Genomic DNA, 25,136 nt, shown 5'->3' on the forward strand with positions numbered 1-25,136 from the left:
AGGAGATGGGAACAATGGTCACCCCTTTAAAACAAAGGTCACCAGGAGTGGCCCAAGGTCACAGTGCAGTGGTGGAGCATGTTCAAACCCAGGCAAGCTGGTTTCCTGTTTCATCCTGTTGGGTTACAGTGAAGGACAGGTGGGTTTGGGCCGGGCTGAGCAGAGGAAGAGGGGACAGTTCCCCAAGGTGCTTTGTGGGTCCACAGGGACTTGTACCAGGTGTCCACAGCAACTTCTGTTGTCATGCTCCCACACTGGGGACAACCCCTACCGGCCATGCACAAGGGAAGGGACAAATGGGCATGTCATGCCGTGGGATACCACTCAGTGATAAAATGGAATGACCTATCGACATAGGACACAGCATGGGTGAACCTCAAGGTAATTCTGCTAACTGAAAGAAGCCAGACCCCAAAGAGTACAGCCGTGTAATCCCACAGATAGAAAAGTCTAGAACACAAACCAATCTCACATCAAAAAGCAGGTCAGCGGTTGCCTGGTGGGGCGGGCAAGAGGAGGGGTTCCTAACAAGCACTGAGACATTTTGTGGGATGGTAAGTATATCTATTATCTTGATTCACTGGTGTATCTGTCTTCCAAAAATAATCAAATTATGCACTTTGAATATGTGCCATTTACTTTTTCTGAATTATCACTCAATAAACTGGTTTTTAAAAAGGTAACTAGCTTCAACAGGTAACTAGCTTCAACTTCTTTGCTCAAACAGGTGCAGAGTGGCTGGGTGCCTTACTCTCGGTCACTGGTGCATTAAGTGGAGTCCTGGCCACGTAAGGGCAGCTGAGCCCACTGCCCTGCCCATGCGGCCTGTGGGCTCATTGAGGGTCCCCTGTCTTCCGGATGGGGGACGGTGGTGGGGAATTAGAGAGCAAGGTGGTGGATAGGGTCGTAGAAGGAGAAGGAGGGCACAAAGAGGGGAAGAGAAGATGAAGCCACAGATCTGGGGACAAGGAGTGAGGAAGGGAGGGGATAAGACCTGCCCCATACCTGGTGATGCAGAAGAGGCTTTCGAAGTGGTCCTTACCAGGATCCCTCCAGCATCAGCTGCCCCTGGGTGAGGCCCTTCCCCTGATTAAACTAACGCACAAGCCCACCCTGCTCAGGAGCGATAGGTTTCGAGTCCCCAAGGATGCATCCTTCCTCGAGTTTCAATTAGATACTTGCCTCAGCTGGACTCTGCAGGGTCATCAGGAGAGCATTAGCACTAAAAGTCAGGGGAAACGGTGGGGGGTGTTGGACACCAATAAGGGAGGTGGTGGTGGTGGTGGTGGTGGTGGTGGTGGTGGTGGTGGTGGTGGTGGTGAGATCTCACAAGATGAACCTGGTAAGTGCTAGCTATCCAAACATGCCACTGACGGAGAGTTCTGTGGGCCGATGACGCAGGCCAGCATCCCCGGCAGTGTGCACCCAATCTCACAGGACGGTACTAGGAGGGTTTCAAAGGCCCTTTGACCACAAAGGCCTGCGTCACTGGCCCATGTCCTCTCCCCAAGCCCCCATATTTCTGCTGCTTGCACCCCTCGATGGAGGAGAGCTTTTCTTTGGGAGGATTGGGACGGGATGAGGGCGTTCAGAGCGGCACGGAGAGCCTTTTTTTCCCTCTCACTTCCAAGTTAGGGTGAAGGAGTCAAAGGGAAGACCAAGACCTGGTGGAGCAAAGAACTCCAAGTTGTAACCCAGATTAGAAAGAGCCCAGAGGGAGAGAGCTGTTCTGTCTCCCAGCTCTCCCCCACCCCAGACTGACGGCAGAGGAGAGAGAGGGGATAGGGAGGCCGAGGCCTGGGAGGACGTCAAACCCCAAAGTAGAAGACCAGATGTGGGGTGCCCTGGAGAGAGGATGAGGCCCCTCCTGGGGAACAGGTGCAGCTGGGATTCTGAGGCCGGTGCTAGTAATGAACTCTGGCCAGCGAGACACGGTCATGGCCTCAGAAGAAAGGCTGTGGCGACTGGATGTGGAGCTACCGGAAGCCCCACAGATAAGAGCCCAGATGGCCCCTCGGCCTTCCTGGGCCCGCAGCCGACCAGCAGGGCTCCTGGGGAAGGGGCCAGGGAGGGGAAAGGTCCAAAACAGGACACAAGCAGAGGCTAGGTACCCTTATTACAGGCCTGGAGACTTTAATGTCCTGCTGGGGGTGTGTGGGGGAAGGGCTTGTGCCAGCAGACACTGACCAGGCCAATTTGAATGATGTCAGATGTCTGTACTGTAGTTCCACCTCATGCTGGTGATGAGGGAGGCCTGCCAGTCTCCTTCCTCCTGGCCATCGGCTGTGGTCCCTGACCACCCACTCAGCAGGGACGGGGAGGCTGCCTCGAGGGCTGACGAATATTCTCTGCTCCTGCACCTTCTCCCCACCCCTCCCCACCAAGGCTGTGTGGGTGTCATGGCCTGGGGCGAATGAGAGTCTCCTGGGAGCCCTGATGCTGGTAGAGGCTGCCCAGGGAGGACCTAAGGCTTGGGGACCCCAGGGCACTGGCCGTGCCCTCAGGGGTCTCTCGTCTTCTCAGTAGCTCTGTGGCTGCCACCTCTACTTCCTCTGGTTCCATCCGGCAGGCCTCTGCCAGGGCCTGGCCTGTCGCCATGACAAAGCCAGCATCAGCTGCCAGGGTGTCCAGGCCCCCTCGAAGCAGAGCCTTCAGGGAGGAGAGGAGGCTGTGAGGCCTTCCTGGGGAGCCACCTGGGGGCCTGCCCTCTCCCCACCCCAGGCCCTCCCCTGAGTGCAGTCCGTGCTGTGGTCTGGCAGCTTTACCTCCTTGATGAGCCTGCTGGAGGCTGGAGACAGGTATGGGGAAGGTCTCTCCGGGGTCCCACTGCAGTGAGGGGCTTCCTTCGGTGGGGACCCTGGTGAGGGGCTCCTGCTCGCCTCAGGCATGGGGTGCTCTGCCCTGGGATGCTGTTCCAAATGCACAAAAGCAAAGACGCCAAGAAGATCCTGGAGCCCCCTAGGGCCCAGCAAAACCCAGCTCTTCCCAGGGGATCTCAGACAAGAAATGGAGAAAGGGGCAGGTCCAGGATTCTGTCCCCTCTGTCACTGACAGTCACTGCCACACCCTTTCTCTGCATGTGGCTTCTCCCGGCTCTGCTCCATTACCTGGAGGGGGGCACGAGGTGCCCGGGCTCCGGACACTGCTCTTTGGGTCAGCTGTCCTTGCTTGTCCACGCAGGATTTGCTGCAGGGGCCTGTGGGTGAGACAGGGTGAGGGCACGATGGCTGTGACTCCTGCTGGCAGCCCTGAGACAGCAGAGCTCAGCTTGGCCAGTTAGCCACACTCTGAGACCCTTGGGCTGGGAAAGGCATCCTGGAGGGTGGACAAGTGTTGAAGGCCAATCACTGCCGGCCAGCAGGGCATGCTGTACCCTGTGTCCCCCCCCCACAGACTGTTCACCTTCTGTCCTGAGTACTTCGAGGGCAGTCAGGCCAGGGTCCGAGCAGCTCTGGCCAAGCTGGTGTGTGTGTGTGTGTGTGTGTGTGTGTGTGTGTGTGTGTGAGAGAGAGAGAGAGAGAGAGAAAGAGAGAGAGAGAGAGTTGTGGAGCAGACCAAGTACCCACATCTCCACTGAGCATCCTCAGGACTCTATTGTCACACACAGCGATCTAGGACCTGCTGGGAGATTACCAGGTCATCGGCCCAGAGCCCAGGTGTCAATGTGTCCAAGGGCTGTCCTTTGGGGGGGGGTGAGTTTCCTGGCCGAGGCTCCTTTTATGGTGCACACACATGCCCCCTCCCACCTCAATCAGTCACCTGGATGGCACCTTGTCTTCTGCCAGCTTCTATCCAGACCCAGCTGTTCCCACTGCAGCAGCCTGCCAAGCCAGCCCTCCCAGCCTGGCGCCCCAACTGCCAAGGAAGAGCAGCTCCTGGGCCTCTGGGAGAAGGCTCACCTTCTCGGGGGCAGAGAGGAGACAGGCCCAGGGCTCCCCCTCTGGCTGCAGACGTCTCTGTCTCTTCAGGGGACTCCCTCTCATAGCGGACGCTAAAATGGGAGCAAGACAGTGAACCAGAGTGGGCCGCCGGGTCTCCCACCATCTTGCCCCTCTGTGGCCTAGACATCTCTTTCCCTCAGGGTCTGGACCCATCCGCAGCAGTAGCTTGAGTTCAAAAATACCTGGATGCCACTAAACATGCCTTCCCAGACCTGCCCTGGGATCCCTACATCCCGGGGCCAGCAGGGGCTATCACTACCTGGAAAACACCCAGCTGTTGCTATGGTTGCTGTTGCCCATAGCAAAGTTGGCATTGGCATTAGCATTGTTGGTGTTGGCATGTGCAAGGGGGTTGGTGGTGGGTTCTTGAGGGAAGTCCTCCAAGAAGACAGGTGATTCCAGCTCTTCCATCTCTATCTCGGAAAACTGGAGGGGTCTCTGGTTGGCCATGACAGGGGCCAAGGAGTTGGCCCTGTCCAGGAAGTTGTCCACTTGGCCAAACAGGCCTCCAGTCCTCTAGGGGCAAGGAGGAGAGAGGAAGGACTGAGAGTAGGGGTTAGGGTGAGGGCTGGGTGTGGGGCTAACTTGCTAAGTGATATCGGACATCTCACTCTCCTTGGCCACCATTTCCACACAAAGACCCCCAGAAGGACCTGCTAGCTGTACGTTGTCACGAACACTAGACAGAGCTAAGGTTCCCGGTCTGGTGTGACCAACCAGGTGGGGCATTTGATCACGGGGGTCTTGTGAGAGATGAAGGTTGACTCGGGTTGGGGTGGGGAAGAAAGGGTGAGACTTGGTGGGGTTGGGGAGATGGAAAAGATGTCTTATCTTTGACACCTTGAGGAGGTTGGGTCATTGATTCTCAGTTCCCAGAAATGTGGGTGGTGGGTGTCTTCAGCTTCCATGCTCCCCTCCTGTACGGCTGGGCTCCCGGGCCTCCCTTCCATGACGTGTTGCTGCCCCTGTGCCTGGTGCACAGGGGAGGTCACACCCTCACTCACCCTGAATATCCCTTCCTCCATGGCGGCCTCCACCATGGCTCTCTCCAGCTCCTCTTCCGCTGTCAAGTCTCCTGAGATGGTCCGGCGGATCTCAGGTGCTGCCTCCTCCTCAATGGTCCGCAGCCCGGCCTGGGGATGGACAAGAGACCTAGTGAGCCCTCCAGTGCAGGAGGGGAGACTGGACTGCATCCCATGGCCTCATTCATTTCTAATGGACGACTTCATAGTCTCCTAAGCCTACAGGCAGAGATATATTTTTCCTCAGTGCAGTCTGCTAGACACATGATCTCTTTTGATTGCACAGCCATTGATAGAATTTTTTGAGCTGTTGCAAGTTCCTGTCACCAACATCGGGACAAATCAAGATTGTTGTCCCTGATAGTTTGCAATGAGAACATGGCAACCCTTCGGGGACCTTCCTGTCAAATCTATCATGAGGGAGCATCACACAAACCTAAATTGAGGGCTATCCTGTCCAGTAATCTTCAAAAGTGTCCAGGTCACATCAAGGAAAGACCAAGAAACTGTTCCAGGTGGAAGAGACTAAAGAGAGGTGATGACCAAATGCAATGTGTGGTTCTTGATGGGATCCTTTTGCAATAAAGGACCCTATTGGGACAGCAGGTGACACTTGCATGGGGCGGGTAATGCGTCACATTAACTTCCCGACTGCGGTAGTTGCACTGGGGCATGGGGGAGAATTATGCACGAGAATGCCCCCATCTGCAGAAAGCAGGCCTTACAGTGCCCTGGGTTGATGGAATATCATGTTGGAAATGAGTCTCAAATGGTTCGGGAAAAAGGAAAAAACAAAACAGGTATTATACATGCAACTTTCTAAATTGTGAGATGGTGTCTAACTAAAAATGGCAATTAAAAGACATTTTTGAGCCTACAACCCAAGGGCATGTATGCTTTTTTTTTTTAATTTGTAAATTATAGGCCTGATAATTAACACCAAAAAAATAATAGACATGAAGATGAGATAAAAGACAAAATCCTCAATTGTTTTGCACACCCTGTAGGTCATTTGAAGTATATCCCGGGAGAGCAGCTTCCTTTGGAGAACGTTGCTCTTTATCTGACGCAAACCACTCCTTTGAACAAATCCTGTTTCCTCTGGTCCTAGCATCCCAAGGTGGAATCCCAAGATGATAGCATCCTAAGATGCTAGAGCATCTTCCATCATGGACCACCCAGAGCTGTCATTGCCCACACGGGCTCCCTCCTCCCCTGGGCACCTCCATCCCTGGCCCTCAAGGACTACAAGAGGGAGCAGGGTCCTGAGACCACACTGCTCGACAGTGGGTCCCACGGAGCGCGAGCTGGGCTTACCTGAATCTGCACGGTGTCTTTCTTGGGCCGATACCCATAATACTCCTCCTGACGCTTCATGAACTTGCGGAAGTGTTCTTGGATGAGGAAGGTGGCATAGAACTTGCCCACTGTCACCTCGTCATCTGTAGAGGGACCGACAAGGGTTATCCTGAAAGCCAACTGGAGCCAAGGGAGAGCCCCAGGACGGGGCAGGGGAGGCTCCCTCCTCTCGCTGACATGGCCGGTGGCAGCTTCCACCCTGAGGGCCGCCATGGGGTCTATCCAAGGTAGTTACAGAGGGTTTGGGCCACTCTCAGACTACCCTAACCTAAGGCTTCCTGGGGAAGTCCTCTGTCTCCCTTCCTACTCGGCCTACTCAGACTTTGGTCGCCCTGAGCAGCACGCACCTCCTATCGGAGGGATGACCTGGTCCAGCAGCTTCATGCTGGTTCTCTTCCAGATCTTCTTGATGATGGCCCTCAGCTCCTCATTGGCTTGCTCAAAGTTACCTGGGGACAAGGGACGGGCAGGCACAGCCCTAACGTCATCTGGGCCAAGCCAACGGTGCCCAACAAAGCCACCCGCTGCCTGGCATGCTTCTCACCTTCTGTCTTGATCTTGAGGGCTGTGCGGACCAGGGCGAAGAGAGTGGCATTGAAGGTGACCGTGCCGTCGCTGTTCAGGGGCATGTTCATGCCCACAAGCCGCTGTGGGGGGAGAGGAGGGGACTCGCTGCTGAGTGAGGACCAGGCCAGGCCTGGCAGGTCCTCCTCACCTAGTCGGTGGACCCGGAGGGCCCGGGGCATGAGGGCTGGAGGGCAGGCTGACCAGGACGCCCTTCACGAGGGGATGGAAGGATGAGTTGGGGGATGCTGGTGAGATCGTCGGTCCTCAGGGAGGGACGTGAGGACAACAGGAGATGACTGCCTTAAAGTAACTCACCAGCTACCCTGCCCTAGGAACCTGTCACTTGTCCTGTGCCTGGCCGGGGCACTCTCCCTGGCAGCTCTGCTTACCTTACACGCGACCCGGTGCGGGCAGAACTTCCCGAAGCCCAGTGGGGGCTGGATCCTCCGCAGCAGGGTCACCACGTCCAGGTGTTTGATTCTGCCCCTGCGAGAGGACACAGGCTGTGTGCCTGGCAGCCCACCCACAACCTCCCTCCCTGCTCAGAGAATGGGCCAAGCAGAAGAGACCTGGGAGACAGGGGAACGCTTCCTTATTTTCCAATCGCATTAAGGAGGTGGGAGTCAGATCCCTTTTTAAAGAAGAAACAATGTTTGAGTTTACAGCTAACCACACCACCAGGAATGAGTTCTCTTTCTGGGGATAGATAGAGGCCAGAATTCCCGCCAGGCCTAAAATCTGGACCTCATTTTCCTCATGGCAGAGCCTTCTTTGGGTTTTGGTTGAGTGGGTTGGGGGCTCTTGAGCTGTATTAATACAGGTAGAGGATATGGGTTAAGGGAGGTGAAAATCCACATATGATCTGTGGTCAGCAGGTTGTTGTAAGGATTAAATGAGACAATACGTGCAGTGCCTCACACTGGGAAAACAGTCCTCAAATATGAACTTATTACTTTCTTGGAAAGGTTGTAAGGCAGTGCGTGCGGATGCCCTGAGGATCAGGCAGGTTCTGACCGAGTCAGTCTAGGTTGGGCAGGGGGCTCTGCATTTTAATCAAGCTCAAAGCTATTGATTAGATTACCACATTCTGAGCAGCCTGGGCCTAGAGTACCTGGTGAGGTACTGAGTTCCCTGCTCCTACAAGTGTCCACATAGAAGCTGGATGACCACTCACCAATAAAGCCAAAGGGGGTTTCTGCTAGGGGGGCTGTGGGACCCCTTCCAACCCTGAGAAACTGCAGTTCTCTGAGCTGGGACCTCGGATATTGAAGGAAGGGGCAGCCTGGTCATTCTTAGTGAGCTGAGCTGTGAATCCCTATTGGGCACCAGGACGGGGTCCAGGATGGAGAGGTGCACAGGTGAGGGAGGACCCCGCGCAGAGCCTGCAGGGGGAACTCACGTGGCCTCCGGGTCGTACTCTGCCCAGATGGCCTTGAACTCGTCCAGGTGATGAGGGCCCAGGATGGACCAGTCCCGTGTGAGGTAGTCAAAGTTATCCATGATGACAGCCACAAAGAGGTTGATGATCTGTAAGAGGTGACTGAAGGGCTCTCAACATGGAAAGCAGGTGGTACGGGGATGAAGATGGTACGGGGATGAGGTGGGGGCTGGGAAGTGTCTGCTGGGTGGGGGTGGGGTGGGGGTTCATAGTGTCCCCCTGCTTGAGCCCTTCTGAACGACCTACAGTCCACACATGAGCAGCCTGTGTCCTGCCCTTATGCTTGGACACAGATAGTGTCCCTTCCAGGAGGCTTGAAGCAGTCCTGAAACACCTGGCCTTTCACTCCCCCCCCAGGAGTTGATGTCCCCTCCTATGTGCTCTCACAGGACCATGCATCTATTCTGCACCTGCCTTTTCTGCATGAACGGGGTGTCCCTTGGAATTGCAGGGTTTGTTGACCAGTGAGCTATGGGGCCAGAACTGTGTCTCATTCATGTTTCTGTCCCCTGCACTGAGCCAAGGGTCTGGCACAAGTGAGGTGCTCACACAAATAGTCCCGAATGAATTCAGGAAAGAAAAATAGTGAAGGACCCAGGTCCCCATGGACGCTGCTGGCTGTGTCTCTACAGCAGAGTCAGCAGCCCCGAATCCTGAATAAACAGGGTATCAGTAGAACATGTGTCCAGGGTCTCAGCTGTCTCATTTGGGTGGAGCAGAGAAGGCAAAAGGCCCACTGAAGCCCTACCCGGTCAGCGCGGATGCTCACTCTATTCTTTTGATCTCTAACACACAAAAAAAGTAAAGCCTTTTTCAGCCCCTCTGGAGAGAAGAAGGTGCGCAGGAAACAAGCCACACCTGGATGGCCAGAATCAGGGACCACCTAAGCCCCCTAAGCAGAGCCTCTCGTCTCCCACTTCCCTGAGGTCAACCCCGGGAAAGGGAGCTGGCCAGGAAGGTCAGCCCGGCACAGCCCGTGCCTGCCTCTGGCCTGGCTGCTCACCAGGAAGGCACAGAGCATGTAAAAGCTGATGAAGTAGTAGTAGGCGAAGTTGGTGCCACAAGTGTACTCCTCTCCCGGCGCATAGTCGGACTCGGGGTCACACAGCTTCCCATAACTGCTGGCCAACAGGACCTCCTGCCATGCCTCCCCTGTCGCACACCTGGAAGGGAAGGGCTCCTGTCGACACACACACGTGGACCGAGGCAGGTGAGCAGACTAGGGCTGCCCCTCCAAGTGGGGAGGTCAGTGGGAGCTGGGCCTCGGTTTCCCCTCTGTTCTGTAGTCCCCCCTACTCTGCCTAGGGGGCCCCAGAAGTAGGAGATGAATGACAGAAAAGGGGATTTCTTGGATCGAGGGGCAAAATGATTCATGTCACTGGGAGGGAGCAGCAGGAGATAGCTGGTCAGAGGTCATATCAGCCTCCCCAGCCCCCTGAAGGACATTTGACCTCTGTTTCCTGCATCTGGGATGTGATTTGCGGAACAGCCACACTGCACGCAGGCCCGGCTACGTCACAGGTGGGGCCCAGTGAAACTTGAAGGTGATCCGGAAATGATGGGGACAGCTGAGTCTCAGCCTCTGAGGGCCTGGCTGCAGGAGTTACACCAGGCAGCCGGCTCTTCCTCCAGTGCAAAGGCCCTCTGGCCAGTGGGGGCGGGGCCTCGTGCCTGAAGAGCAGCAGCACGGCCTGTGGGAAGGTCTGGAAGTTGTTGTTCCGGTTGATTTGGGTCCCGTCCACCAGGGCGATCTTTCCGAACATCTGCAATTACACGGGGCTGCCTGAGGAACCTAGACAGAGTCTGCCTACTGCTGTATCCCACCTGGCCTGGTCTCCACCTCCCCTGGGGCTCCTCCAAGTCCCCTTCCCTTCCAGCCACCTCAGACTGAAGCCAAAAACATTGGACCGTTTGTGAGGTTGGGTGAGGTTCTGCTCACTGAGCCCAAGAAAAGCAAGAGAATGGACACGCTTTTCTAACAGCAAGCAGACACGGGGACTCGAGAAGGGGGCGGGCCCTCCGGGGAGGATTGCTGAGACAGCCTGGGCCTCTACTGGGCCTCAGAGACGCAGTCTGGTCCCTCTGGGACTGCTCTGCCTGACTCACACTGAAGTCACTGGGAACAGGGCTGGCAGGAGAGCCGGGCAAGCTGGGGGAGGGTCCAGCCCCTCCAGGTTCTAATGATGCTCCTCCAACATGGCCAAGTGCCCTACAAAGGCCAGGCACCTCCTCTCACCTGCATGCCGATGACCGCGTAGATGAAGAACAGCATGACGATGAGCAGAGCCACGTAGGGCAGGGCCTGGGGGGAGGGGTCAGTCTCTGAGGCCCCCTGCTCTGCACCTGCCCCCTCAGCTCACCAGGGACCTCAGGTCCCTCACTTGCCCCTTCCCAACTGCAGCCTGGGTGGGCAAATGTGCTTAGCACCCCCTCCAGGTAGGTGTTGTGGGCAGGGCCCCGCACCCTCCTGTCCAGCCCTGGTCCCTTGGTCCAGAGCTGGGCGCACCTGGAAGGACTTGATGAAAGTCCACAGCAAAGTGCGCACGCCCTCCGCCCGGCTCAACAGCTTGATCAGCCTCATGACGCGGAATAGGCGGAAGAAGGCGCTGGAGATGCGGGCACTCTCGTCAGGGTCCTGCGGGGCAGCGCCCCAGGGGTCAGTGGGGCGGGGGCTCCAGTCGAGGGGGTGGGGGGTGGGGGAAGGAAGGGCGAAAGGGCAGTGTATGTGGTGAAGGGGTCCCGGGGGGGGGGGGGTCCCTGGCCTGGCACAGCGCGCCCCTAGTGCTGGACCTTCCTGGACTCAGGGCTCTGGAATGGAAGCGGGACTGGGGCACAGAGCAGGTTGAGAGCTGTTCTCAGGAGAGGCCTCAGGGGTTCTGCTTTGGCCTGAGGCTGTGGCCAGGCCCACGCCCTGCCTCTCTGGAGCCTCCTGCCTCATCTCCCCTTCTCTTCAAGCTGCCACTGACTTAGGAGCCTGGTGCTCTCCTGTCCTGCCCCCAGGACCCCCAGTGCAGAGCTGCCCTGATGCTCACAGACTGCACTGTCCCCATTACATGGTCCTCACTGACAGAGGACCTGTGCAAACCTTAAACACTCGCTAACTAACCCCAGAATGGGAGAGTCCCCCTGCCCAGCTTCCTGTGTCCCCGAAGGCCTATGCCCGTGACCTGTCACTAAGGTCCTATGCCAGCCAGCCAACATCAGAGTCCTCTCTGGATGTCCCATCTGCACAGAGGGTGCCAGAGAGCCCCTGCCCATTTCCGGGGCTCTTGCTGAGAAAGCTGCTGCCTCCATGCATGTCCTACCATGGAGCCCAGCCCCCACCCTAACCCACACCCTTTGCGGGGGGAAGGGTTGCTCTTTGGGGAAAGGGGTCCTGCGTGCCGTGAGGGGTCCACCCCATGCAGCCCCTGACCAAGCTTCAGCATGCAAGCTGCAGGGAGAGCACATGCACCCGGAATTACAACGTTCCCGCAGCCTCCACCCAGGCAATACAGTCCCCCGCTGGAGGCCAGGAAAGTCTGTGGAGAGAAGAGACGAGGGGAGAGGAAGGGAGGGGAGGGGAGAGAAGGAGAGGGACACGATGGGAGGGAGGTGTCAGGAAGGACAGACACAAGAAGAGTTAAAGAGAGAAGAAAGGAGAGGCAGGGGAAGAAGACCCAGGTGGCTGCCGGTCAGGGGCAGGGGTGGTGGGTGTGAGGACAAAGCTGTGGGGACAGGGAGGCCACAGGCTGGGGGCAAGGAGCAGGGATGAGGAGGGGAGACCAAGGGGCAGCTCCCTTCTCATCTCCAAGGTGCGGCTCCAGCTGACAATGGCTCAGGCTCTTTGTGGGTGTTGGGGTTGTGTGACACTGGGGGCGCCCCTGAGAGGAAACTTAGGAAAATACCTGCCCAGGTCAAGTGGATTCACAGCCCCATCGCCCTGAGCCCAGGGGTGCTGGTCAGGGCCCTTGTGCTCCTGAGGCCTATCCTGGGCTTGGGGAAGGCTTCAGCTTCTGGCTCCTGGCCACGCTCTTAAAGAACACGTGTGTGTGTGGGGGGGGGGGCGTGTGTGTGTGGCTGTTTTTCTGTCCAACCTCAGCTTCTCCTTCAGTCATATTTCAGGGGAGCCCTGTGCTGGAGCCCCAGGACCGGGGTGTCTCTGCTTTATGTTCTGATTGATTACGGGTAGGCTGGTTCCCAGGACACCGATTCCCACCTGCCCAACATTCTCCAGGGCAGCTTCTCCCTGGACCACGGACCCAACCCTGACTCAACGTCTTTCTTTCTTCTTTTAATGTTTACTTTATTGATTTGAGAGAGAGAGGAAGGGAGAGAGGGGGAGAGAGACAGGAACATTGTTCCCATATGTGCCCTGACCAGGGATTGAACCAGCAAACTCTGCACTTCGGGATGAGCTCTAACCAACCGAGCTTTCTGGCCAGGGCGGACCTTCTTTTCTAAACATCTCCTCTCTTCTTGGGTGAGCTCAGCCATCCTCACGACAGCCCACACCATCCCTGCTTCCGAAGTCTCAGGTCTATATCTCCAACCTGACTCATCCTCTGAACTCCAGACTCATCAGTCCAAACCCACTTGGTACCTCCATAGGGACGGACGTGTGTGTCCTAAACCGTCATGTCCCAAACAGAAAGGTTTCTTGCCCCACACCTGCTGCTCCAGCAGTTTCTCAATTACTTGGGCAAAAGCACTTGTTGGTCCCCCTCTCACCCTAAACCAAGTTCGTCAGCAGAGGTTGTCAGCTCAACCTTCCAAACAGATGCAGACGCTGACACCTGTCACCCCCCGCCCTAGTGCTGTCGTCTCCCTTTGGGGTGATTGGAACAGCCTGGTGGCACTCCCTGGGTCAGCCCTGTGTCCTCTACAGCTTGCTCTTCACACAGCAGCCAGAGTGACCTCCTAGAACAGAAGTCAGACCCTCCTACTCTGTGTGCCCACTTCGGTTACACCAGCTCAGTCAGCACGCCTCATCCTCCTTCACATCCATCCATTGCCTGCTCTGTACTTCTCTGCCCACGGGCTTGCTCCACTCCCCAACTCGTCATCATGTCCCCTTCCCTCAGGCTGCACTTCAGATGGCACCATTACCACCATGAAGCCTTCCCTGACCACCCCATTCTGAGATGATGTGCCCCTCACCACGGTTCTGGCCTTGGTCAGCCTGGCACGCCCCTATGTCTGCCTGGAACCCGAGTTGCCTGTTTGCTCTGTAGGACTGTCCCCGTCATTCTCACTTTGTCACCGCCCGGGGTGCCAGGCTGAAAATGCATGGGCTGCCCCATAAGCATCTGTTCAGCGAGTGAGTACTCCCCCCCCCCGGGATGGCTCTGTCCGTCCCCCGACACTCACGTCGATCTCGCTGAGGATGACGTCGATGATGCTGCCAATGACGATCAGAAAGTCAAACACATTCCAGGGGTCCCCAAAATAGCCCTGGGAGGACCAGGATGGGAGTTGGGGTGAGCACTGGGAGAGAAGCTCTGGAGGCCACAGCAGGGGGTGGGGGTCCTAGCCACAGGGAGCTCCTTCATCCTGTGCCCTCCACAGCCCTGCCAGGGTACAGCTGGGCTGTGCATGTGGCTGTGTGCTCAGGCAGCAAGGACACAGCAATGTGCTTCCCCACCCCTTCTTCCTGCCACACCCCCCTCCCCAGCCCTGGGCTGAGTGGGCAGAAGCTCAGGGAAGGCGGAAAACTGTGACAGGCTCCAGGGAGGGGCCACCAGCACCCCTCCCATCTTTGGCCAGTTCTGGAAGCCTGACTCTTGCCAGCTCTGTGTCTGAACATGGACATGGTCAAAGGGGTGAACAGCTTGGGAGCAGATGAAAGGCCTTCTGTAGGATGAGGCTGGTGGTGGTGGTGGGGTGTCCATGAGAAGGTCCCCAGCCCACCAGACCTCATCTGCTCACCTGGCCCTGTGGTCCCAGCACTCACCCGGGCCTTAAATGCCATGAGCTTGAGGACCATCTCCAGGGTGAAGATGATGGTGAAGGCCACATTGAGGATATCTGAGATGTGGTTCATCTGCTCGGACTGGTTGTAGTGCTGCAGGGGGTGGGGGGGCACAGGAGGGGGGTTGGGACTGTCTGGCTGCCCCACTCAGGAGAAACTCACCCCCCTCCTCAGGCCCTCTGCCCACTTCTCTTCTTAATCTCCAAACACAAGGAGCCTGCTTAGCAATTCCCCGAGCTCTACCCAGCTAATGGGTTCCCCCTTCCCCCCAGCGTGGGTGGCGGAGGAGGAGGGGGTCCTCATTCCAAGTCCTGCTGCGCAGATTCATTACTCACAGCTTACTCACGTATTTGTGCTGGGGTGACCAGCATGGGAGGGCCCCTAGCAGGATAAGACTCGGGGAGAAGACCCCTGGTGGATGCTGAGTTCACCAAGCTCACTATAGGTGCACATGGCCCCCGGGATGGGGCAGCAGCTCTAAGCAATAACCTCAGCCTCGTGGACTGAGCACTGTAACCTTCCTTAGTGTCTATGTCCTTATAAAATTTCCCAAGAATCTCTCACACTTTTTTTTTTTAAGAAAGTGGATGACTTTCTACTTCTCCCACAAAAACTCCTCAGGTAGTTTGGGGGACCTGGAGGCTGCCCCACCTCACCCTGGCCTAGCAGGATGACCTGAAGAATTCTGCTGCCGGCCTGGACCCAAACTCGAACCCAAACTCGAACCATTGCTCATGACCCTCTACAACCCGGGCCTGCTGGCTCAGCAACGCCTCCCTCCCAAAATCTTCATCACCTGGTAGCCATGTCAGTGGGTGTGTCTTGGCCTCCTAGAGCCTGGGAGCCTCCCTGAGCAGTTCCATTTATATGGGGCTTAAGGGATCAGATGCTTAATTAAGGTTCGATACCACTGAGGATTCTGACATTATCTAGAATGTGTGCTCAACTGCTAAGAGACATCTATTCTGTGAATATTAAATCTCTTCTTGTGACCAGAGCCAAACTACCAATGAACTCAACCTTCCTGATTTGCAGCAGGGGAAGAAACACAGAGAGAGAAAGCACTTTCTTCCTCCACCCTCTTATCCTCTGCCTGGACACCTCCTGTTCACACAGAATCAAACTTCTGAATCACCTCTGTTATAAACCGTTAGGTGCCTGGCAAACATGCATGGGTCCGATTCACTTCTCTGTCCCATGTAGCACCTCAACCCACAGCATGTGCCAGGAGGAGTAGGTGGGGGACCAGCTTGGACCTCTGCCCCAGTCCATTGGGCCCTGGCACCCTGGGAACCTTACCTGCATGCCCAGGCAGATAGTGTTGAGCATGATGAGTGCAAACATCAGGTACTCAAAGTAGGAAGAAGTGACCACGTACCACACCTGGTACTGGTACGGGTTCTTGGGGATGTAGCATCTCAGTGGGCGGGCCTTCAGGGCGTACTGGACACACTGGCGCTGAGACACAACACAACAGGGTGTCAGCATGGAGGACCCACCCCTCCTCTCCACGCCCACATCCCTGGGCTGGAGGGAAGCGTGAGTCTGGCAAAGTCGGGAGCCTGTGGCTGAGGGACGTTGCCGGACCGTTTGGGGAAAGAGTTCCCTGGGACTGGTGGGCTCCCTATGAGGCGTCACGGGCCTTTCCTAACATGGCTCTGGTCCAGCCCAGGGCTCTGAGGGGCTTCCTTCCTCTGGGCCTCATGAGGGTCTCACAAGAAAACCTCCATCCCACTAGCTGGTATGGTTCCACATTGGTGGTGGGCTGGAGGTGGGCTGGAGGTGGAGCGGAGGATGTGGGGTCCCCCAGCCCTGGAGTCGTCTCACCAACAGGAGGCCCGTCGGGTGGCCCTGGCACCTGGTTCTTGTCCAGCTCACAGTTCTTGTACTCGGTCTCGCCCTGCTCCTGGAAGGTGACAATGACAAAGCCCACGAAGATGTTCATCATGAAGAAGGCGATGAGGATGATGTAGATGATGAAGAAGATGGCCATCTCCACCCGGTTGTTGTAGACGGGGCCCTTGTCCTCCTCGTAAGAGTCGATGGCCTTGTACAGGAGCCTGGGGTGGGTGGGGGAGACAGAGCGGGCTGGGTGGTGGGGCAGAGAACCGGGCCAGGATGGGTGGGCTTTGCCCACAGGGGAGCTTTGTGACCAGCCAAGCATGGGACAGAAGTCAGGACTGTGCCAGGGAAGGGTGGAACGGACCCTGGAATGGGCCCACCTTTCCATGGGGTGCCCCTTTTCCCTAATTACAGAGGCCTATGCCGATGGGGACAGGGGACATTTGCTCAGAGTCCCTGGTCAGGCTCTCTGTGGGGTGTCCGGTCAACACACCAGTCAAAGCTGGTGAGGTTGGGGCTGAGCACTGTCCATGGACCTGGGGGCTGCAAAGGGGGCCGGCTGGACCCCTGGCCCAGCCCTCACTCACTGCGGCCACCCCTCAAAGGTGGAGACGGTGAACAGGGACATCATGGCTGACAGCACGTTGTCAAAGTGGAAGTCGTTGTGAGTCCACTCACGGCGGCGCAGCTCCACTTGTGTGGGGTCCCCGTCCTGGTATACGTAGTAGTAGCCCCTAGGCAAGGGGGACAGTCACTGTACTCGTGTATGGCTGGGCTGTGTTTCCTGCCACATCCTCTGGGCCTTGGGCAGCGAGTGTGCAGGACAAATGAAGGTCCCAGAGGGGACATTGCTGGGCACTCCCTCCACACAGGGACCCAAGGTAAAGTGCTCTGGAGCTCCCTCCTACCCCTCACATGTGTCCCCATGTGGTGGCCCTCCCCCTGGGCACCCTCAGCCAGCAGAACACTGCACACCTGCACTCCTCCTCTGTCATCTTGGACAAGTCATTGCAGCTGAAGAACTTCCCCTGCATCCAGAAGGAGGGAGAGAGATGAGCTGTCATGGAAACAGGACCGAAAGGGGGAGGGATGAGAGAAGGAAGGTGGGGAGTCTGGAAGGAGGAACCCATGTCTCCTTCCCAGAGGGTTGCCAAACCAGGGGGTCAGGGCCCAGAACAGCCCTCCTCCACCATTGTCCACCCCTTTAGCCTGTCCCTGGCCCCAAGGATAGGCTGAAGAGCTTTGTTTTATGCCCTCTTCAGCCCAGGCTGAGGCCCCAACCCAGAGCAGAAGTCCTGTACACGTTTGTTGAATGAATGAATGTCATTGCATGTCCAAGTCGGGCCGAGGTCCAAGACAAGCTCTTCGGGGACCAGGAGACTGTTGGATCATGAAAAGGGGGAGCCAGGGTGTCTGATGCACTCAGGCATCGATTTCTATGTTCCACAAATGACCTACAAGCCAGGGGCTCCCAGAGACCAGCTCGGTAAGAGGGCCATCCTGGCAGGGCGGGTCCCTGGGGAGGAACTGACCACCATGTTCTCCCAGGAAGTGAGAACAGGATGGAGTTTGTTCCCAGAGGAGCGAAGGTGGATTTTGATCTCCAGACGCTCCTGGGAGACAGAATGATGCTGGACATAGGGGTGCGGAGGCCCAGGTGATCAGGGAGGTGGAGCCAAGGGGGCTGGGCAGGGGTGTGTTCTCTGCAGGCCCAGCAGGGTGAGTGGGGGGCAGGAGAGAATGACAACAGGGAGGGTGACTGCAGGGCCTGGCAGGTGTGTGGGGCCCCCCTCCTCCAAGGGAAGCCACGAAAAGCCAGCAGGATGGCAGCTGCTCCAGGTGCCCTAGGACACCTGCTTCCCCAGCTTGGGGCTCCCTTTGCTTTGAGGGAGAAATGGGCCGCTCTTGCCTCAGCTCGAGGGCTGGCACCCTGGCCAGCGGGGCGCACCTTGAAGAGCTGGACCCCGATGCAGGCGAATATGAACTGCAGGAGCGTGGTGACCAGGACAATGTTGCCGATGGTGCGGATGGCCACAAACACGCACTGCACCACGTGCTGGGGAGGAAGGCACCGATGGGGCTGGGCGGCAGCACCCCACCCTCGCTATTCTGGTTGAGGGGACCCCAAGGGCTGTCAGCCTCCCTGCCCTTACCCCCCCCCCGAAGCTGGTTGCTGATGGAGAAGCTGAGGGAACATGGCTGCCCAGGCTCATCTTCACCCCCCAACGGTAAAGGGGACGGGCCGTGCCCAGCAATGGCTGGGCTGAGGATCCTGGAGTCGGGCCCCTACAGCCCTGGGCCCCACCGGGTCCTCACACCTTGAGCCCTTTGGCTCTGTTGATGGCTCGCAGGGGTCGGAGCACCCTGAGCACCCTCAGGATCTTCACCACGGAGATGGAGCTGGACCTGGGGAAGTGGCCAAGGGTGGGGCTGAGGGGGATGCTCCAGCCTCCACTTCCTCCGGCCATTAGCTGGGGGGGGGGGACTCCTTCTGCCTGAACACACCCACCTCCCCCACCTTTGGCTGAGTGTGGGTTGCCCCAAGTGAAACTGCCTCCTGCTATGAGGGTGTGCTTATCGTCTTCCAGAAGCACAAAACGAGCTTCCCATGCAGGGATGGAGAGGGTGTGTGCATGTGTGTGTGCACGCGTGCATGCACAGGCCTTCTTCCCCTCAGACCAGCAGCTCCAAGTTCAGGGACCATGTCCCCAAAGGGCTGCTGGGACTACCTTCTCCTCTCTGGCCCACCCCTCGTCTGCAGCACTCGGCTCTGTCCACTTAGCATTGGCACTTCAGTCCAGTTGGTGATAACCCAAGGGATGTGGACCTCCATCAATGGCTCTGAGACACCCTCCCTTTGGGGCTTGGTGCCCGTCAACGACCAGTGGGTGACACCCACTCCGAGGCCATGGCACGGATGCAGAGGGTCCACGCCCCAGCCTCTGCTCACTTGAGTCCCATGGAGATGAGGGACACGGCCACCACCAGCAGGTCCAGGATGTTGAAGTAGTTGCGGCAGAAGGAGCCCTTGTGCAGGAAAGCGCCGAAGGTCGTCATCTGGGAAGAGACAGACAGCACCCTGGGTGGGGTGGGCTGGGGACAGGCCTGCGCCGACAAGGGGAGACTTCTCGAGGGCAGATTCGCCTCCGTCTGCCCGCGACAAGGCGAAGAGCTGGGGGTCTCTCATTCATCCCAGTCCTCACAGGGTCTGTTTTCCACTCCAGTTCTGGGAGCCTAGGGGCTTCTTGTAGGCAGCCACCCCACACTTTGCTCTGCGCGCATCTCTTAAGTCAGATGCCGTAGGGAGCCCTGGGTCTCTGTTCCCTTGGGGAAGCCCTGGCCTCCTCTCTCGTGCAGGGCATGATACGGTTCCTTCTCCTCCCTGGACGCTGCTTCGGAAGTCCCCCTCGGCCCCACGGACAACCGAGTCGGATGAACTACCTTCAGGGTCTTGAAGACCTTCACCAGAATGAAGGTCTAGGAACAAACCATAGCTCTCCGGGTCCACTCCTATGCTAACTGCGCCTTCAATGAGAAAAGCTCCGAAGGCTCCACACCCCTGACTGTGCTCGGCAGAGAGGTGTGTGGGGTGCAGATCAGCTGCCTTTCATGTCTCCAGGCATCCACCCACTCTCCCTCGTACCGCAGGCTGTGACCCAAAACCTCATCTGATCCCCAGGGTCTTGACTCTCTCTGCTCTCTCCATCTTCTTGCTTTTCCCTCATCCCTCCTGTCCAGCCCCTGACTGAGCAATGAGTAAGTTAGAGCTGCATCAGGTCTGGTTCCCTGGCCCAGAGATGCCCCTTGCCCAAGCCGAAGCTGTCTCATGGCCTTCACTCACCTTAAGAACAATCTCCACAGTGAAGACAGAGGTGAATGCAATGTCAAAATACCCAAGGATCTGGGAACAGAGCAGGGGAGAAGTCAGTGAGAGGAAGAGTGGAGCAATGATATCATTATCTTCTCACCATCACCATCACCACCACCATGACCAACATCATCGCCATCATTGCCATCATCACCATCATCATCACCACCATCATCATCATCATCACCATCACCACCATCATCACCATTATCATCACCACCATCACCATTAACACTAAACCCAAGTAACAAGAGCCTGTCTGTGCCTCATGCTGTGACAACACTGCTCAGAAGGAGGGAACTGGGCAGTGCTGGCCCTTCATTGTCTTCAGATTCTTTTTTTTTTTTTTTTTTATTGATTTTTTAATTGATTTTTAGAGAGAGGGGAGAGAGAGAGAAGGGGGAGGAGCAGGAAGCATCAACTCCCATATGTGCCTTGACCAGGCAAGCCCAGGGTTTCGAACCGGCAACCTCAGTGTTCCAGGTTGACGCTTTATCCCACTGCGCCACCACAGGTCAGGCCATTGTCTTCAGATTCTAAGGGACTCTGACACCTGCAGCCACACAGAGGACAAGGCTACAGTCAGCACCAGAGTGTGATGTGCGGTGTGCGGTGTCGGAGGTCTGGAGCAGGGAGGCGTGCTGAGTTGGCAGAGGGTACAGGCCTGCTGCCATCACCTGATTCCTCATGGACTCCGCCCGGATGGGGTCCTCGGCGGCCAGCGCGGCACTGCTGAGCATGATGAAGAGCAGGATGAAGTTGGTGAACCAGGTGGCATTGACGATCCGGTGACATAGGACGCGGATCCTGTGGGGATGGGAGGGCCAGGAAAGCTGTGAGCTGCGAGGTGTGCCAGCTTCACCAGTCTCTTCCCTGCAGGGGGACACTGGATCCCTTTCTCCTGGGTCAGCAGCAAATAGCCTGCATCCGGCTGGTTCTCTGGCTGGACATGCATGGACCTTGTCCCCATTCTGTCCCTGCAGCCTTAGCCCTATGTCCCAACCAAGACCCTCCCATCACCCTACTCTCCCCAGTACTCCTCCACCACCCACGGGTTCCCCACCAGAACAACGGGACAGACCCTTCTGTATCCCTGAGACTGTCAGATGAAACTCCTTGAAGACTCCAGTCAGTGCATATTCTTTTAAGGTGTGAATTGGGAAGCCAATAACTACAGCTTCCCAGCCCCCAGCCCCCTGTCCTGTCTACAGCTGCTCTCAGAAACGAGCCCCTATGCCAGACCCTCTTAGGTACCAGTGACTGATAAAGTGTTGAAGCCTTGCTTACCCCAGATATGCTAGTATCTCAGGGCACAAGCTCTGCAGCTAAAGGAGCGGATTTCTCAGAGTGTCATTGTAGGCTCAGAGAAGTCAGAGAAGGGGGTCTCTGGAGAGCAGGGAGGCAGCCCTCCCTGAGCTCACGCCCAGCAGCCAAGGGGCCACCCACTTGTTGGTAGGGCTGAAGATGAAGAAGGAGCTGGCTTCTGGGATGGGCACCGCCTTCTCCTTCAGCTGCAGCTCAGCCAGGGGCCGTGGCCGGGGGCTCACTGGGACCTCGGGCTCATCTTCTTCATCATCCCCTGTGGGGAGGGTAGAGAGGGAGACTTGCTGTGGCATCTGCTGTCTCAGACGCTCACAAGCCAGCAGGGGTGGTTGGTGGTGGTGGTAGTGGTGGAGGGAGTCCAGATTGGGGACACATGAGAGACTGCCCCTGGGGAGGAAGCCCCAGTCTACTCTCCCTACCTCCTCAGTCCCAGGACTCTCACCTGGGAAGTCAGCTGAGGGGTAGGGGTCCTTCACCTCGTTGACATTAGACTCAAATTCATCGACTTTTAGCTGTCGGAAGAAACACAAGGGAAATGATTATAGAAAGGAGATGTGTCGTTTCCACTTAGAAGACATTCACTGGAGGGCGAGTGTGGGTTTCTGCTCACATAATCTTCCCTACAGCCTGGGGACAAGTGACATTATGATCATCCCACTCTATAGCTGAAAGGCCAAGCCCACCTCCCATGGAGCAAAGCCAGGAGCCCAGCCCATCTGGGCCTGTGACTGTGCCCCCCCTGGCTTACTTCTCCAGGACCGAGTTGAGCTCCCCCACCAGACCCTCTGCCCCTTGGAGGCTTGTCCCCTGACCCTTGGAGTTCTGCTTCCTTGGGCCCCAGGAAGGGTGAGCAGAGCCAGGCTGGGACAAGCCAGGCGGGGATGGAATGGTGAGAAGCCAGTTTGGGCCTCTCAGTGGGACAGGGGCACCAAGTGGGGGAAGGGACCCCTTGGCTGGGGTGGGAAGCTGGGACTCTGAGAAAGTCTGGGTCTGGTTCCCAGATTGGGCACCTGAATTTCTCAGCACAAAGTCTTCCCTGAAGGACCTGTAGCCATGGACTGTCTCCCACTGGAGTGGAGGGAGGCGCCCTCCCCTGGCTCAGAGCCTCTCTCTTACCCCCCACCTCACCCCACCAGCACCCTCAGGCCTCTGGGTGAACCAGGGACCTTTCACAGTTGAACTGGCCCTTCCCCCCACCACCTGCCTCTGGCAACGCCCACATATTGAGCTCACCTTGGCTGTAGTGGGGATGCCCTCGCCCTTGGGCTTCTGTTCCAGCTTCTTGGCCATAACTGACTTCTCCTCCTCGGGCCTGCTGGGGAGACTCCTGAGTTGGAAAAGCAAGAAAGCCCAAAGTGGAGGTTGAGCTAGAAAGTTCTGGAGGAACTGCTCAGCCTGGAGACCCTCAGGGGACCCTGCACCAAGGGCTCAGAGGACTCTGTGGGGAGGGACTGTGGGCCTGGGTAAGTCCTTCGAGATAAGAGGGCATAGTGCCCAGTGTAGACTCAAATGGGGTTCACTTGTCAGCCACACACGATGCTCGTCAATTGGTGAGTGGGTGGGAAGTGGCTTTGCTCTGATCAAAGGAACACCCCCAGAGTGGAAGTGTGGTTTGGCTCAAGACAGGGCTCAAGTCTTGGGAAAAGTCCCAGGAAATGTCTGGCCTCCACGGCTGGCCTCTCCTGGTTTCTCTCTCCCGCTTGCCCCCACCAGGAATGGGCACAGGAGGAAGCAGGCCTTTGTCTAGAACCACTGAGGGAAGTCGGTTCTCCAACCAGCAGCTTCGGCCCTGCCGGGAAGCAGGTTGTCAATGCCACAACCCCACCCTGGACTTGCTGAATCAGAGACCACATTCTGACAAGGCCCCTAGGCAATGCATTCACAGTAAGAGTGACAGAAACTCTGCAGAGATGACTCGTCTTGCAGAAGTCAGACCCACTTCACAGGTGAGAAGCCCGAGGCTCAGTGAGTGGAAATGACCCCAATGACCCCCAAGACTGCGGTGACCCAGTGGCCGGTGGCAGGGGGAATTCCTAGAACCCTCCCCAGGGCGCCTGGCCCAGCCTGCCTGGCTTAGCTCTCACATTTCCAAGACCTGTCTAGAGGTCGACTTGTTGCTCATCCTGTCCCCAGGGACACTACACAGGACTCCAGCTCTCCCTGGACGTGCTGGCCACAGAAGCCCGCTCTCTGGGCAGCTATCACGGTGGCATGACCCCTGCCTGTCAGGATCTGGGGAGCCACCTGCCCGGGGCTGGGACGCCACCACCGGCTGGGCACTCCAGGTCTCCCTGCCAAGGAGGAAGCACTCACTTAGACATCTTCCGGCGTTTTCTCTCCTCAGCCTTGGCCTTCTGGGCAGAAGTCAGGCTCTCCGCCTCAGCCAGGTTGTCCACAGCGATGGCCAGGAAGACGTTGAGCAGAATATCTAAGGGTGTCCAGCTAAGGAGCCTAGGGTGGTGGGCGGCAGAGACCGGAGTCTGTTCTACCTACGTGTCGACAGGGTCATTGGAGACCCTCTTACTGGGGTTACCCCACTGCCTCCCGAGCCTGGCTACTGCAAGGCAGCCACTCCTGCACTTGCCAATCACCATGTCCTGTCTCCCTCCGCTGACCAGGAGCCTGGGTGCGGCCCTGAGCACCGCCCATTTCCTGCCCAGGACTGACTCCATCCCCCACACCGGGCTACTGGGGAACACATAAGGCTCTTCACGGGAGAATCATGCCTGGCACACATGAGCACAAGGGACAGGGTTTCCTTCCCTCCAGCGTGGGCACTCATAACATCAAACTCTACTCATAACATCTTCCCTTCTACTCATAACATCAAACTCCATGGTGCACACATCAGGACCTGGGCATTGCGGTCCTCTCTGTCCTGTCCCCTCGCCCTCCCCTCTGCCATCTGATCACTTGCTCTGTCCAAGATCACACTGCCTGGTTCCCTGGTACCACCCGCCCACCTCTCGCCTTCGCACCAGGCTGCCCCACCATCTTCACGGCTCCTCCACCAAGCCCTGCCCTTCCCCCCACCTGCTCCAGGCTCGCTCACCTCCCCGGGATGAGCTCCTCCGCCTGTCACCAGTCCCCCTGCCTCCCCAGCCTGGCTACTGCAAGGCGGCCACTCCTGCACTTGCCAATCGCCATGTCCTGTCTCCCTCCGCTGACCAGGAGCCTGGGTGCTGCCCTCTGGCTAGAGGGCATCCCCAGCCCCTGCTCTGAGCCCCCTGCCCAGCTCCTCCCTAAGCTATCCCCTGCTCCTGCTCTCGAGAGGATACAGTTGCCACAGACAAAGAGGATGATGAAATAAATGCACACGAGCATGCCGGGGTAAGAGGGCCCACCGTAGGCCATGATTCCATTGTACATCACGGAGTTCCAGTCCTCGCCTGTCAGGACCTGGGGGACAGGGGAGCGTGGTGGGGAACATGGAGAGACTGGGAGTCTTCTGTGGGGACTGCATGGTCCACATGGCCCCTTCCATTCTGCCCATGGCCCCAGACCTCTCCTCTCTCCGTCCACAGCCAGGACCAAAGCTCTCTTCTCTAATCCCCGCACCTTCGCAATGAGTGAAAATCTTGTCATTGGCTTTCCAGGGCCAAGGAGTGTAATTGTCACCGAGTGGGCTCATTGTTTTCCCATGCTCTGTCCCCAACGGCACCACATATGCCTGGGCCACCTGTTGCTCCATTGTCCAGAGAGGGTGTCCAATGTTAAACACCTTCAAAGACGCACTGCATGGCCAGCCAGTGGAGTGAGCGGAAGACAGAGAAGTCATGTGTAGGACTGACTGATTGTCACACACTGTTCCAGTGAGAGTGTCCCT

At 57.3% G+C, this 25,136-nt stretch overlaps 1 protein-coding gene across 1 annotated transcript in view; it reads right to left on the reverse strand.

Annotated features, from left to right (window-relative positions):
* Positions 1-2,082: 2,082 nt before the first annotated feature.
* The window catches only part of CACNA1S (calcium voltage-gated channel subunit alpha1 S), a 43,206-nt gene continuing 20,152 nt past the window's right edge, over positions 2,083-25,136 (reverse strand). Inside the window, exons 13-44 of the mRNA XM_066238923.1 lie at positions 24,589-24,709; positions 23,624-23,738; positions 22,544-22,637; positions 21,753-21,822; positions 21,434-21,566; positions 20,665-20,794; positions 19,961-20,020; positions 19,070-19,176; positions 18,438-18,525; positions 18,068-18,175; positions 17,095-17,147; positions 16,707-16,853; positions 16,136-16,337; positions 15,577-15,735; positions 14,260-14,370; positions 13,677-13,760; positions 11,792-11,848; positions 10,834-10,962; positions 10,564-10,629; positions 9,999-10,090; positions 9,331-9,490; positions 8,289-8,416; positions 7,279-7,375; positions 6,867-6,969; positions 6,670-6,771; positions 6,281-6,405; positions 4,946-5,074; positions 4,201-4,457; positions 3,900-3,991; positions 3,108-3,196; positions 2,766-2,909; positions 2,083-2,649 (exon numbers count right to left, since the gene is read on the reverse strand). Of these exons, the coding sequence (XP_066095020.1) occupies positions 2,398-2,649; positions 2,766-2,909; positions 3,108-3,196; positions 3,900-3,991; positions 4,201-4,457; positions 4,946-5,074; positions 6,281-6,405; positions 6,670-6,771; positions 6,867-6,969; positions 7,279-7,375; positions 8,289-8,416; positions 9,331-9,490; positions 9,999-10,090; positions 10,564-10,629; positions 10,834-10,962; positions 11,792-11,848; positions 13,677-13,760; positions 14,260-14,370; positions 15,577-15,735; positions 16,136-16,337; positions 16,707-16,853; positions 17,095-17,147; positions 18,068-18,175; positions 18,438-18,525; positions 19,070-19,176; positions 19,961-20,020; positions 20,665-20,794; positions 21,434-21,566; positions 21,753-21,822; positions 22,544-22,637; positions 23,624-23,738; positions 24,589-24,709 (3,804 nt within the window). The 3' untranslated portion in view covers positions 2,083-2,397. The remainder of the gene's footprint in view (positions 2,650-2,765; positions 2,910-3,107; positions 3,197-3,899; positions 3,992-4,200; positions 4,458-4,945; positions 5,075-6,280; positions 6,406-6,669; positions 6,772-6,866; positions 6,970-7,278; positions 7,376-8,288; positions 8,417-9,330; positions 9,491-9,998; positions 10,091-10,563; positions 10,630-10,833; positions 10,963-11,791; positions 11,849-13,676; positions 13,761-14,259; positions 14,371-15,576; positions 15,736-16,135; positions 16,338-16,706; positions 16,854-17,094; positions 17,148-18,067; positions 18,176-18,437; positions 18,526-19,069; positions 19,177-19,960; positions 20,021-20,664; positions 20,795-21,433; positions 21,567-21,752; positions 21,823-22,543; positions 22,638-23,623; positions 23,739-24,588; positions 24,710-25,136) is intronic.

Source organism: Saccopteryx bilineata, chromosome 1, assembly GCF_036850765.1.
Source record: "Saccopteryx bilineata isolate mSacBil1 chromosome 1, mSacBil1_pri_phased_curated, whole genome shotgun sequence".
NCBI lineage: Eukaryota > Metazoa > Chordata > Mammalia > Chiroptera > Emballonuridae > Saccopteryx > Saccopteryx bilineata.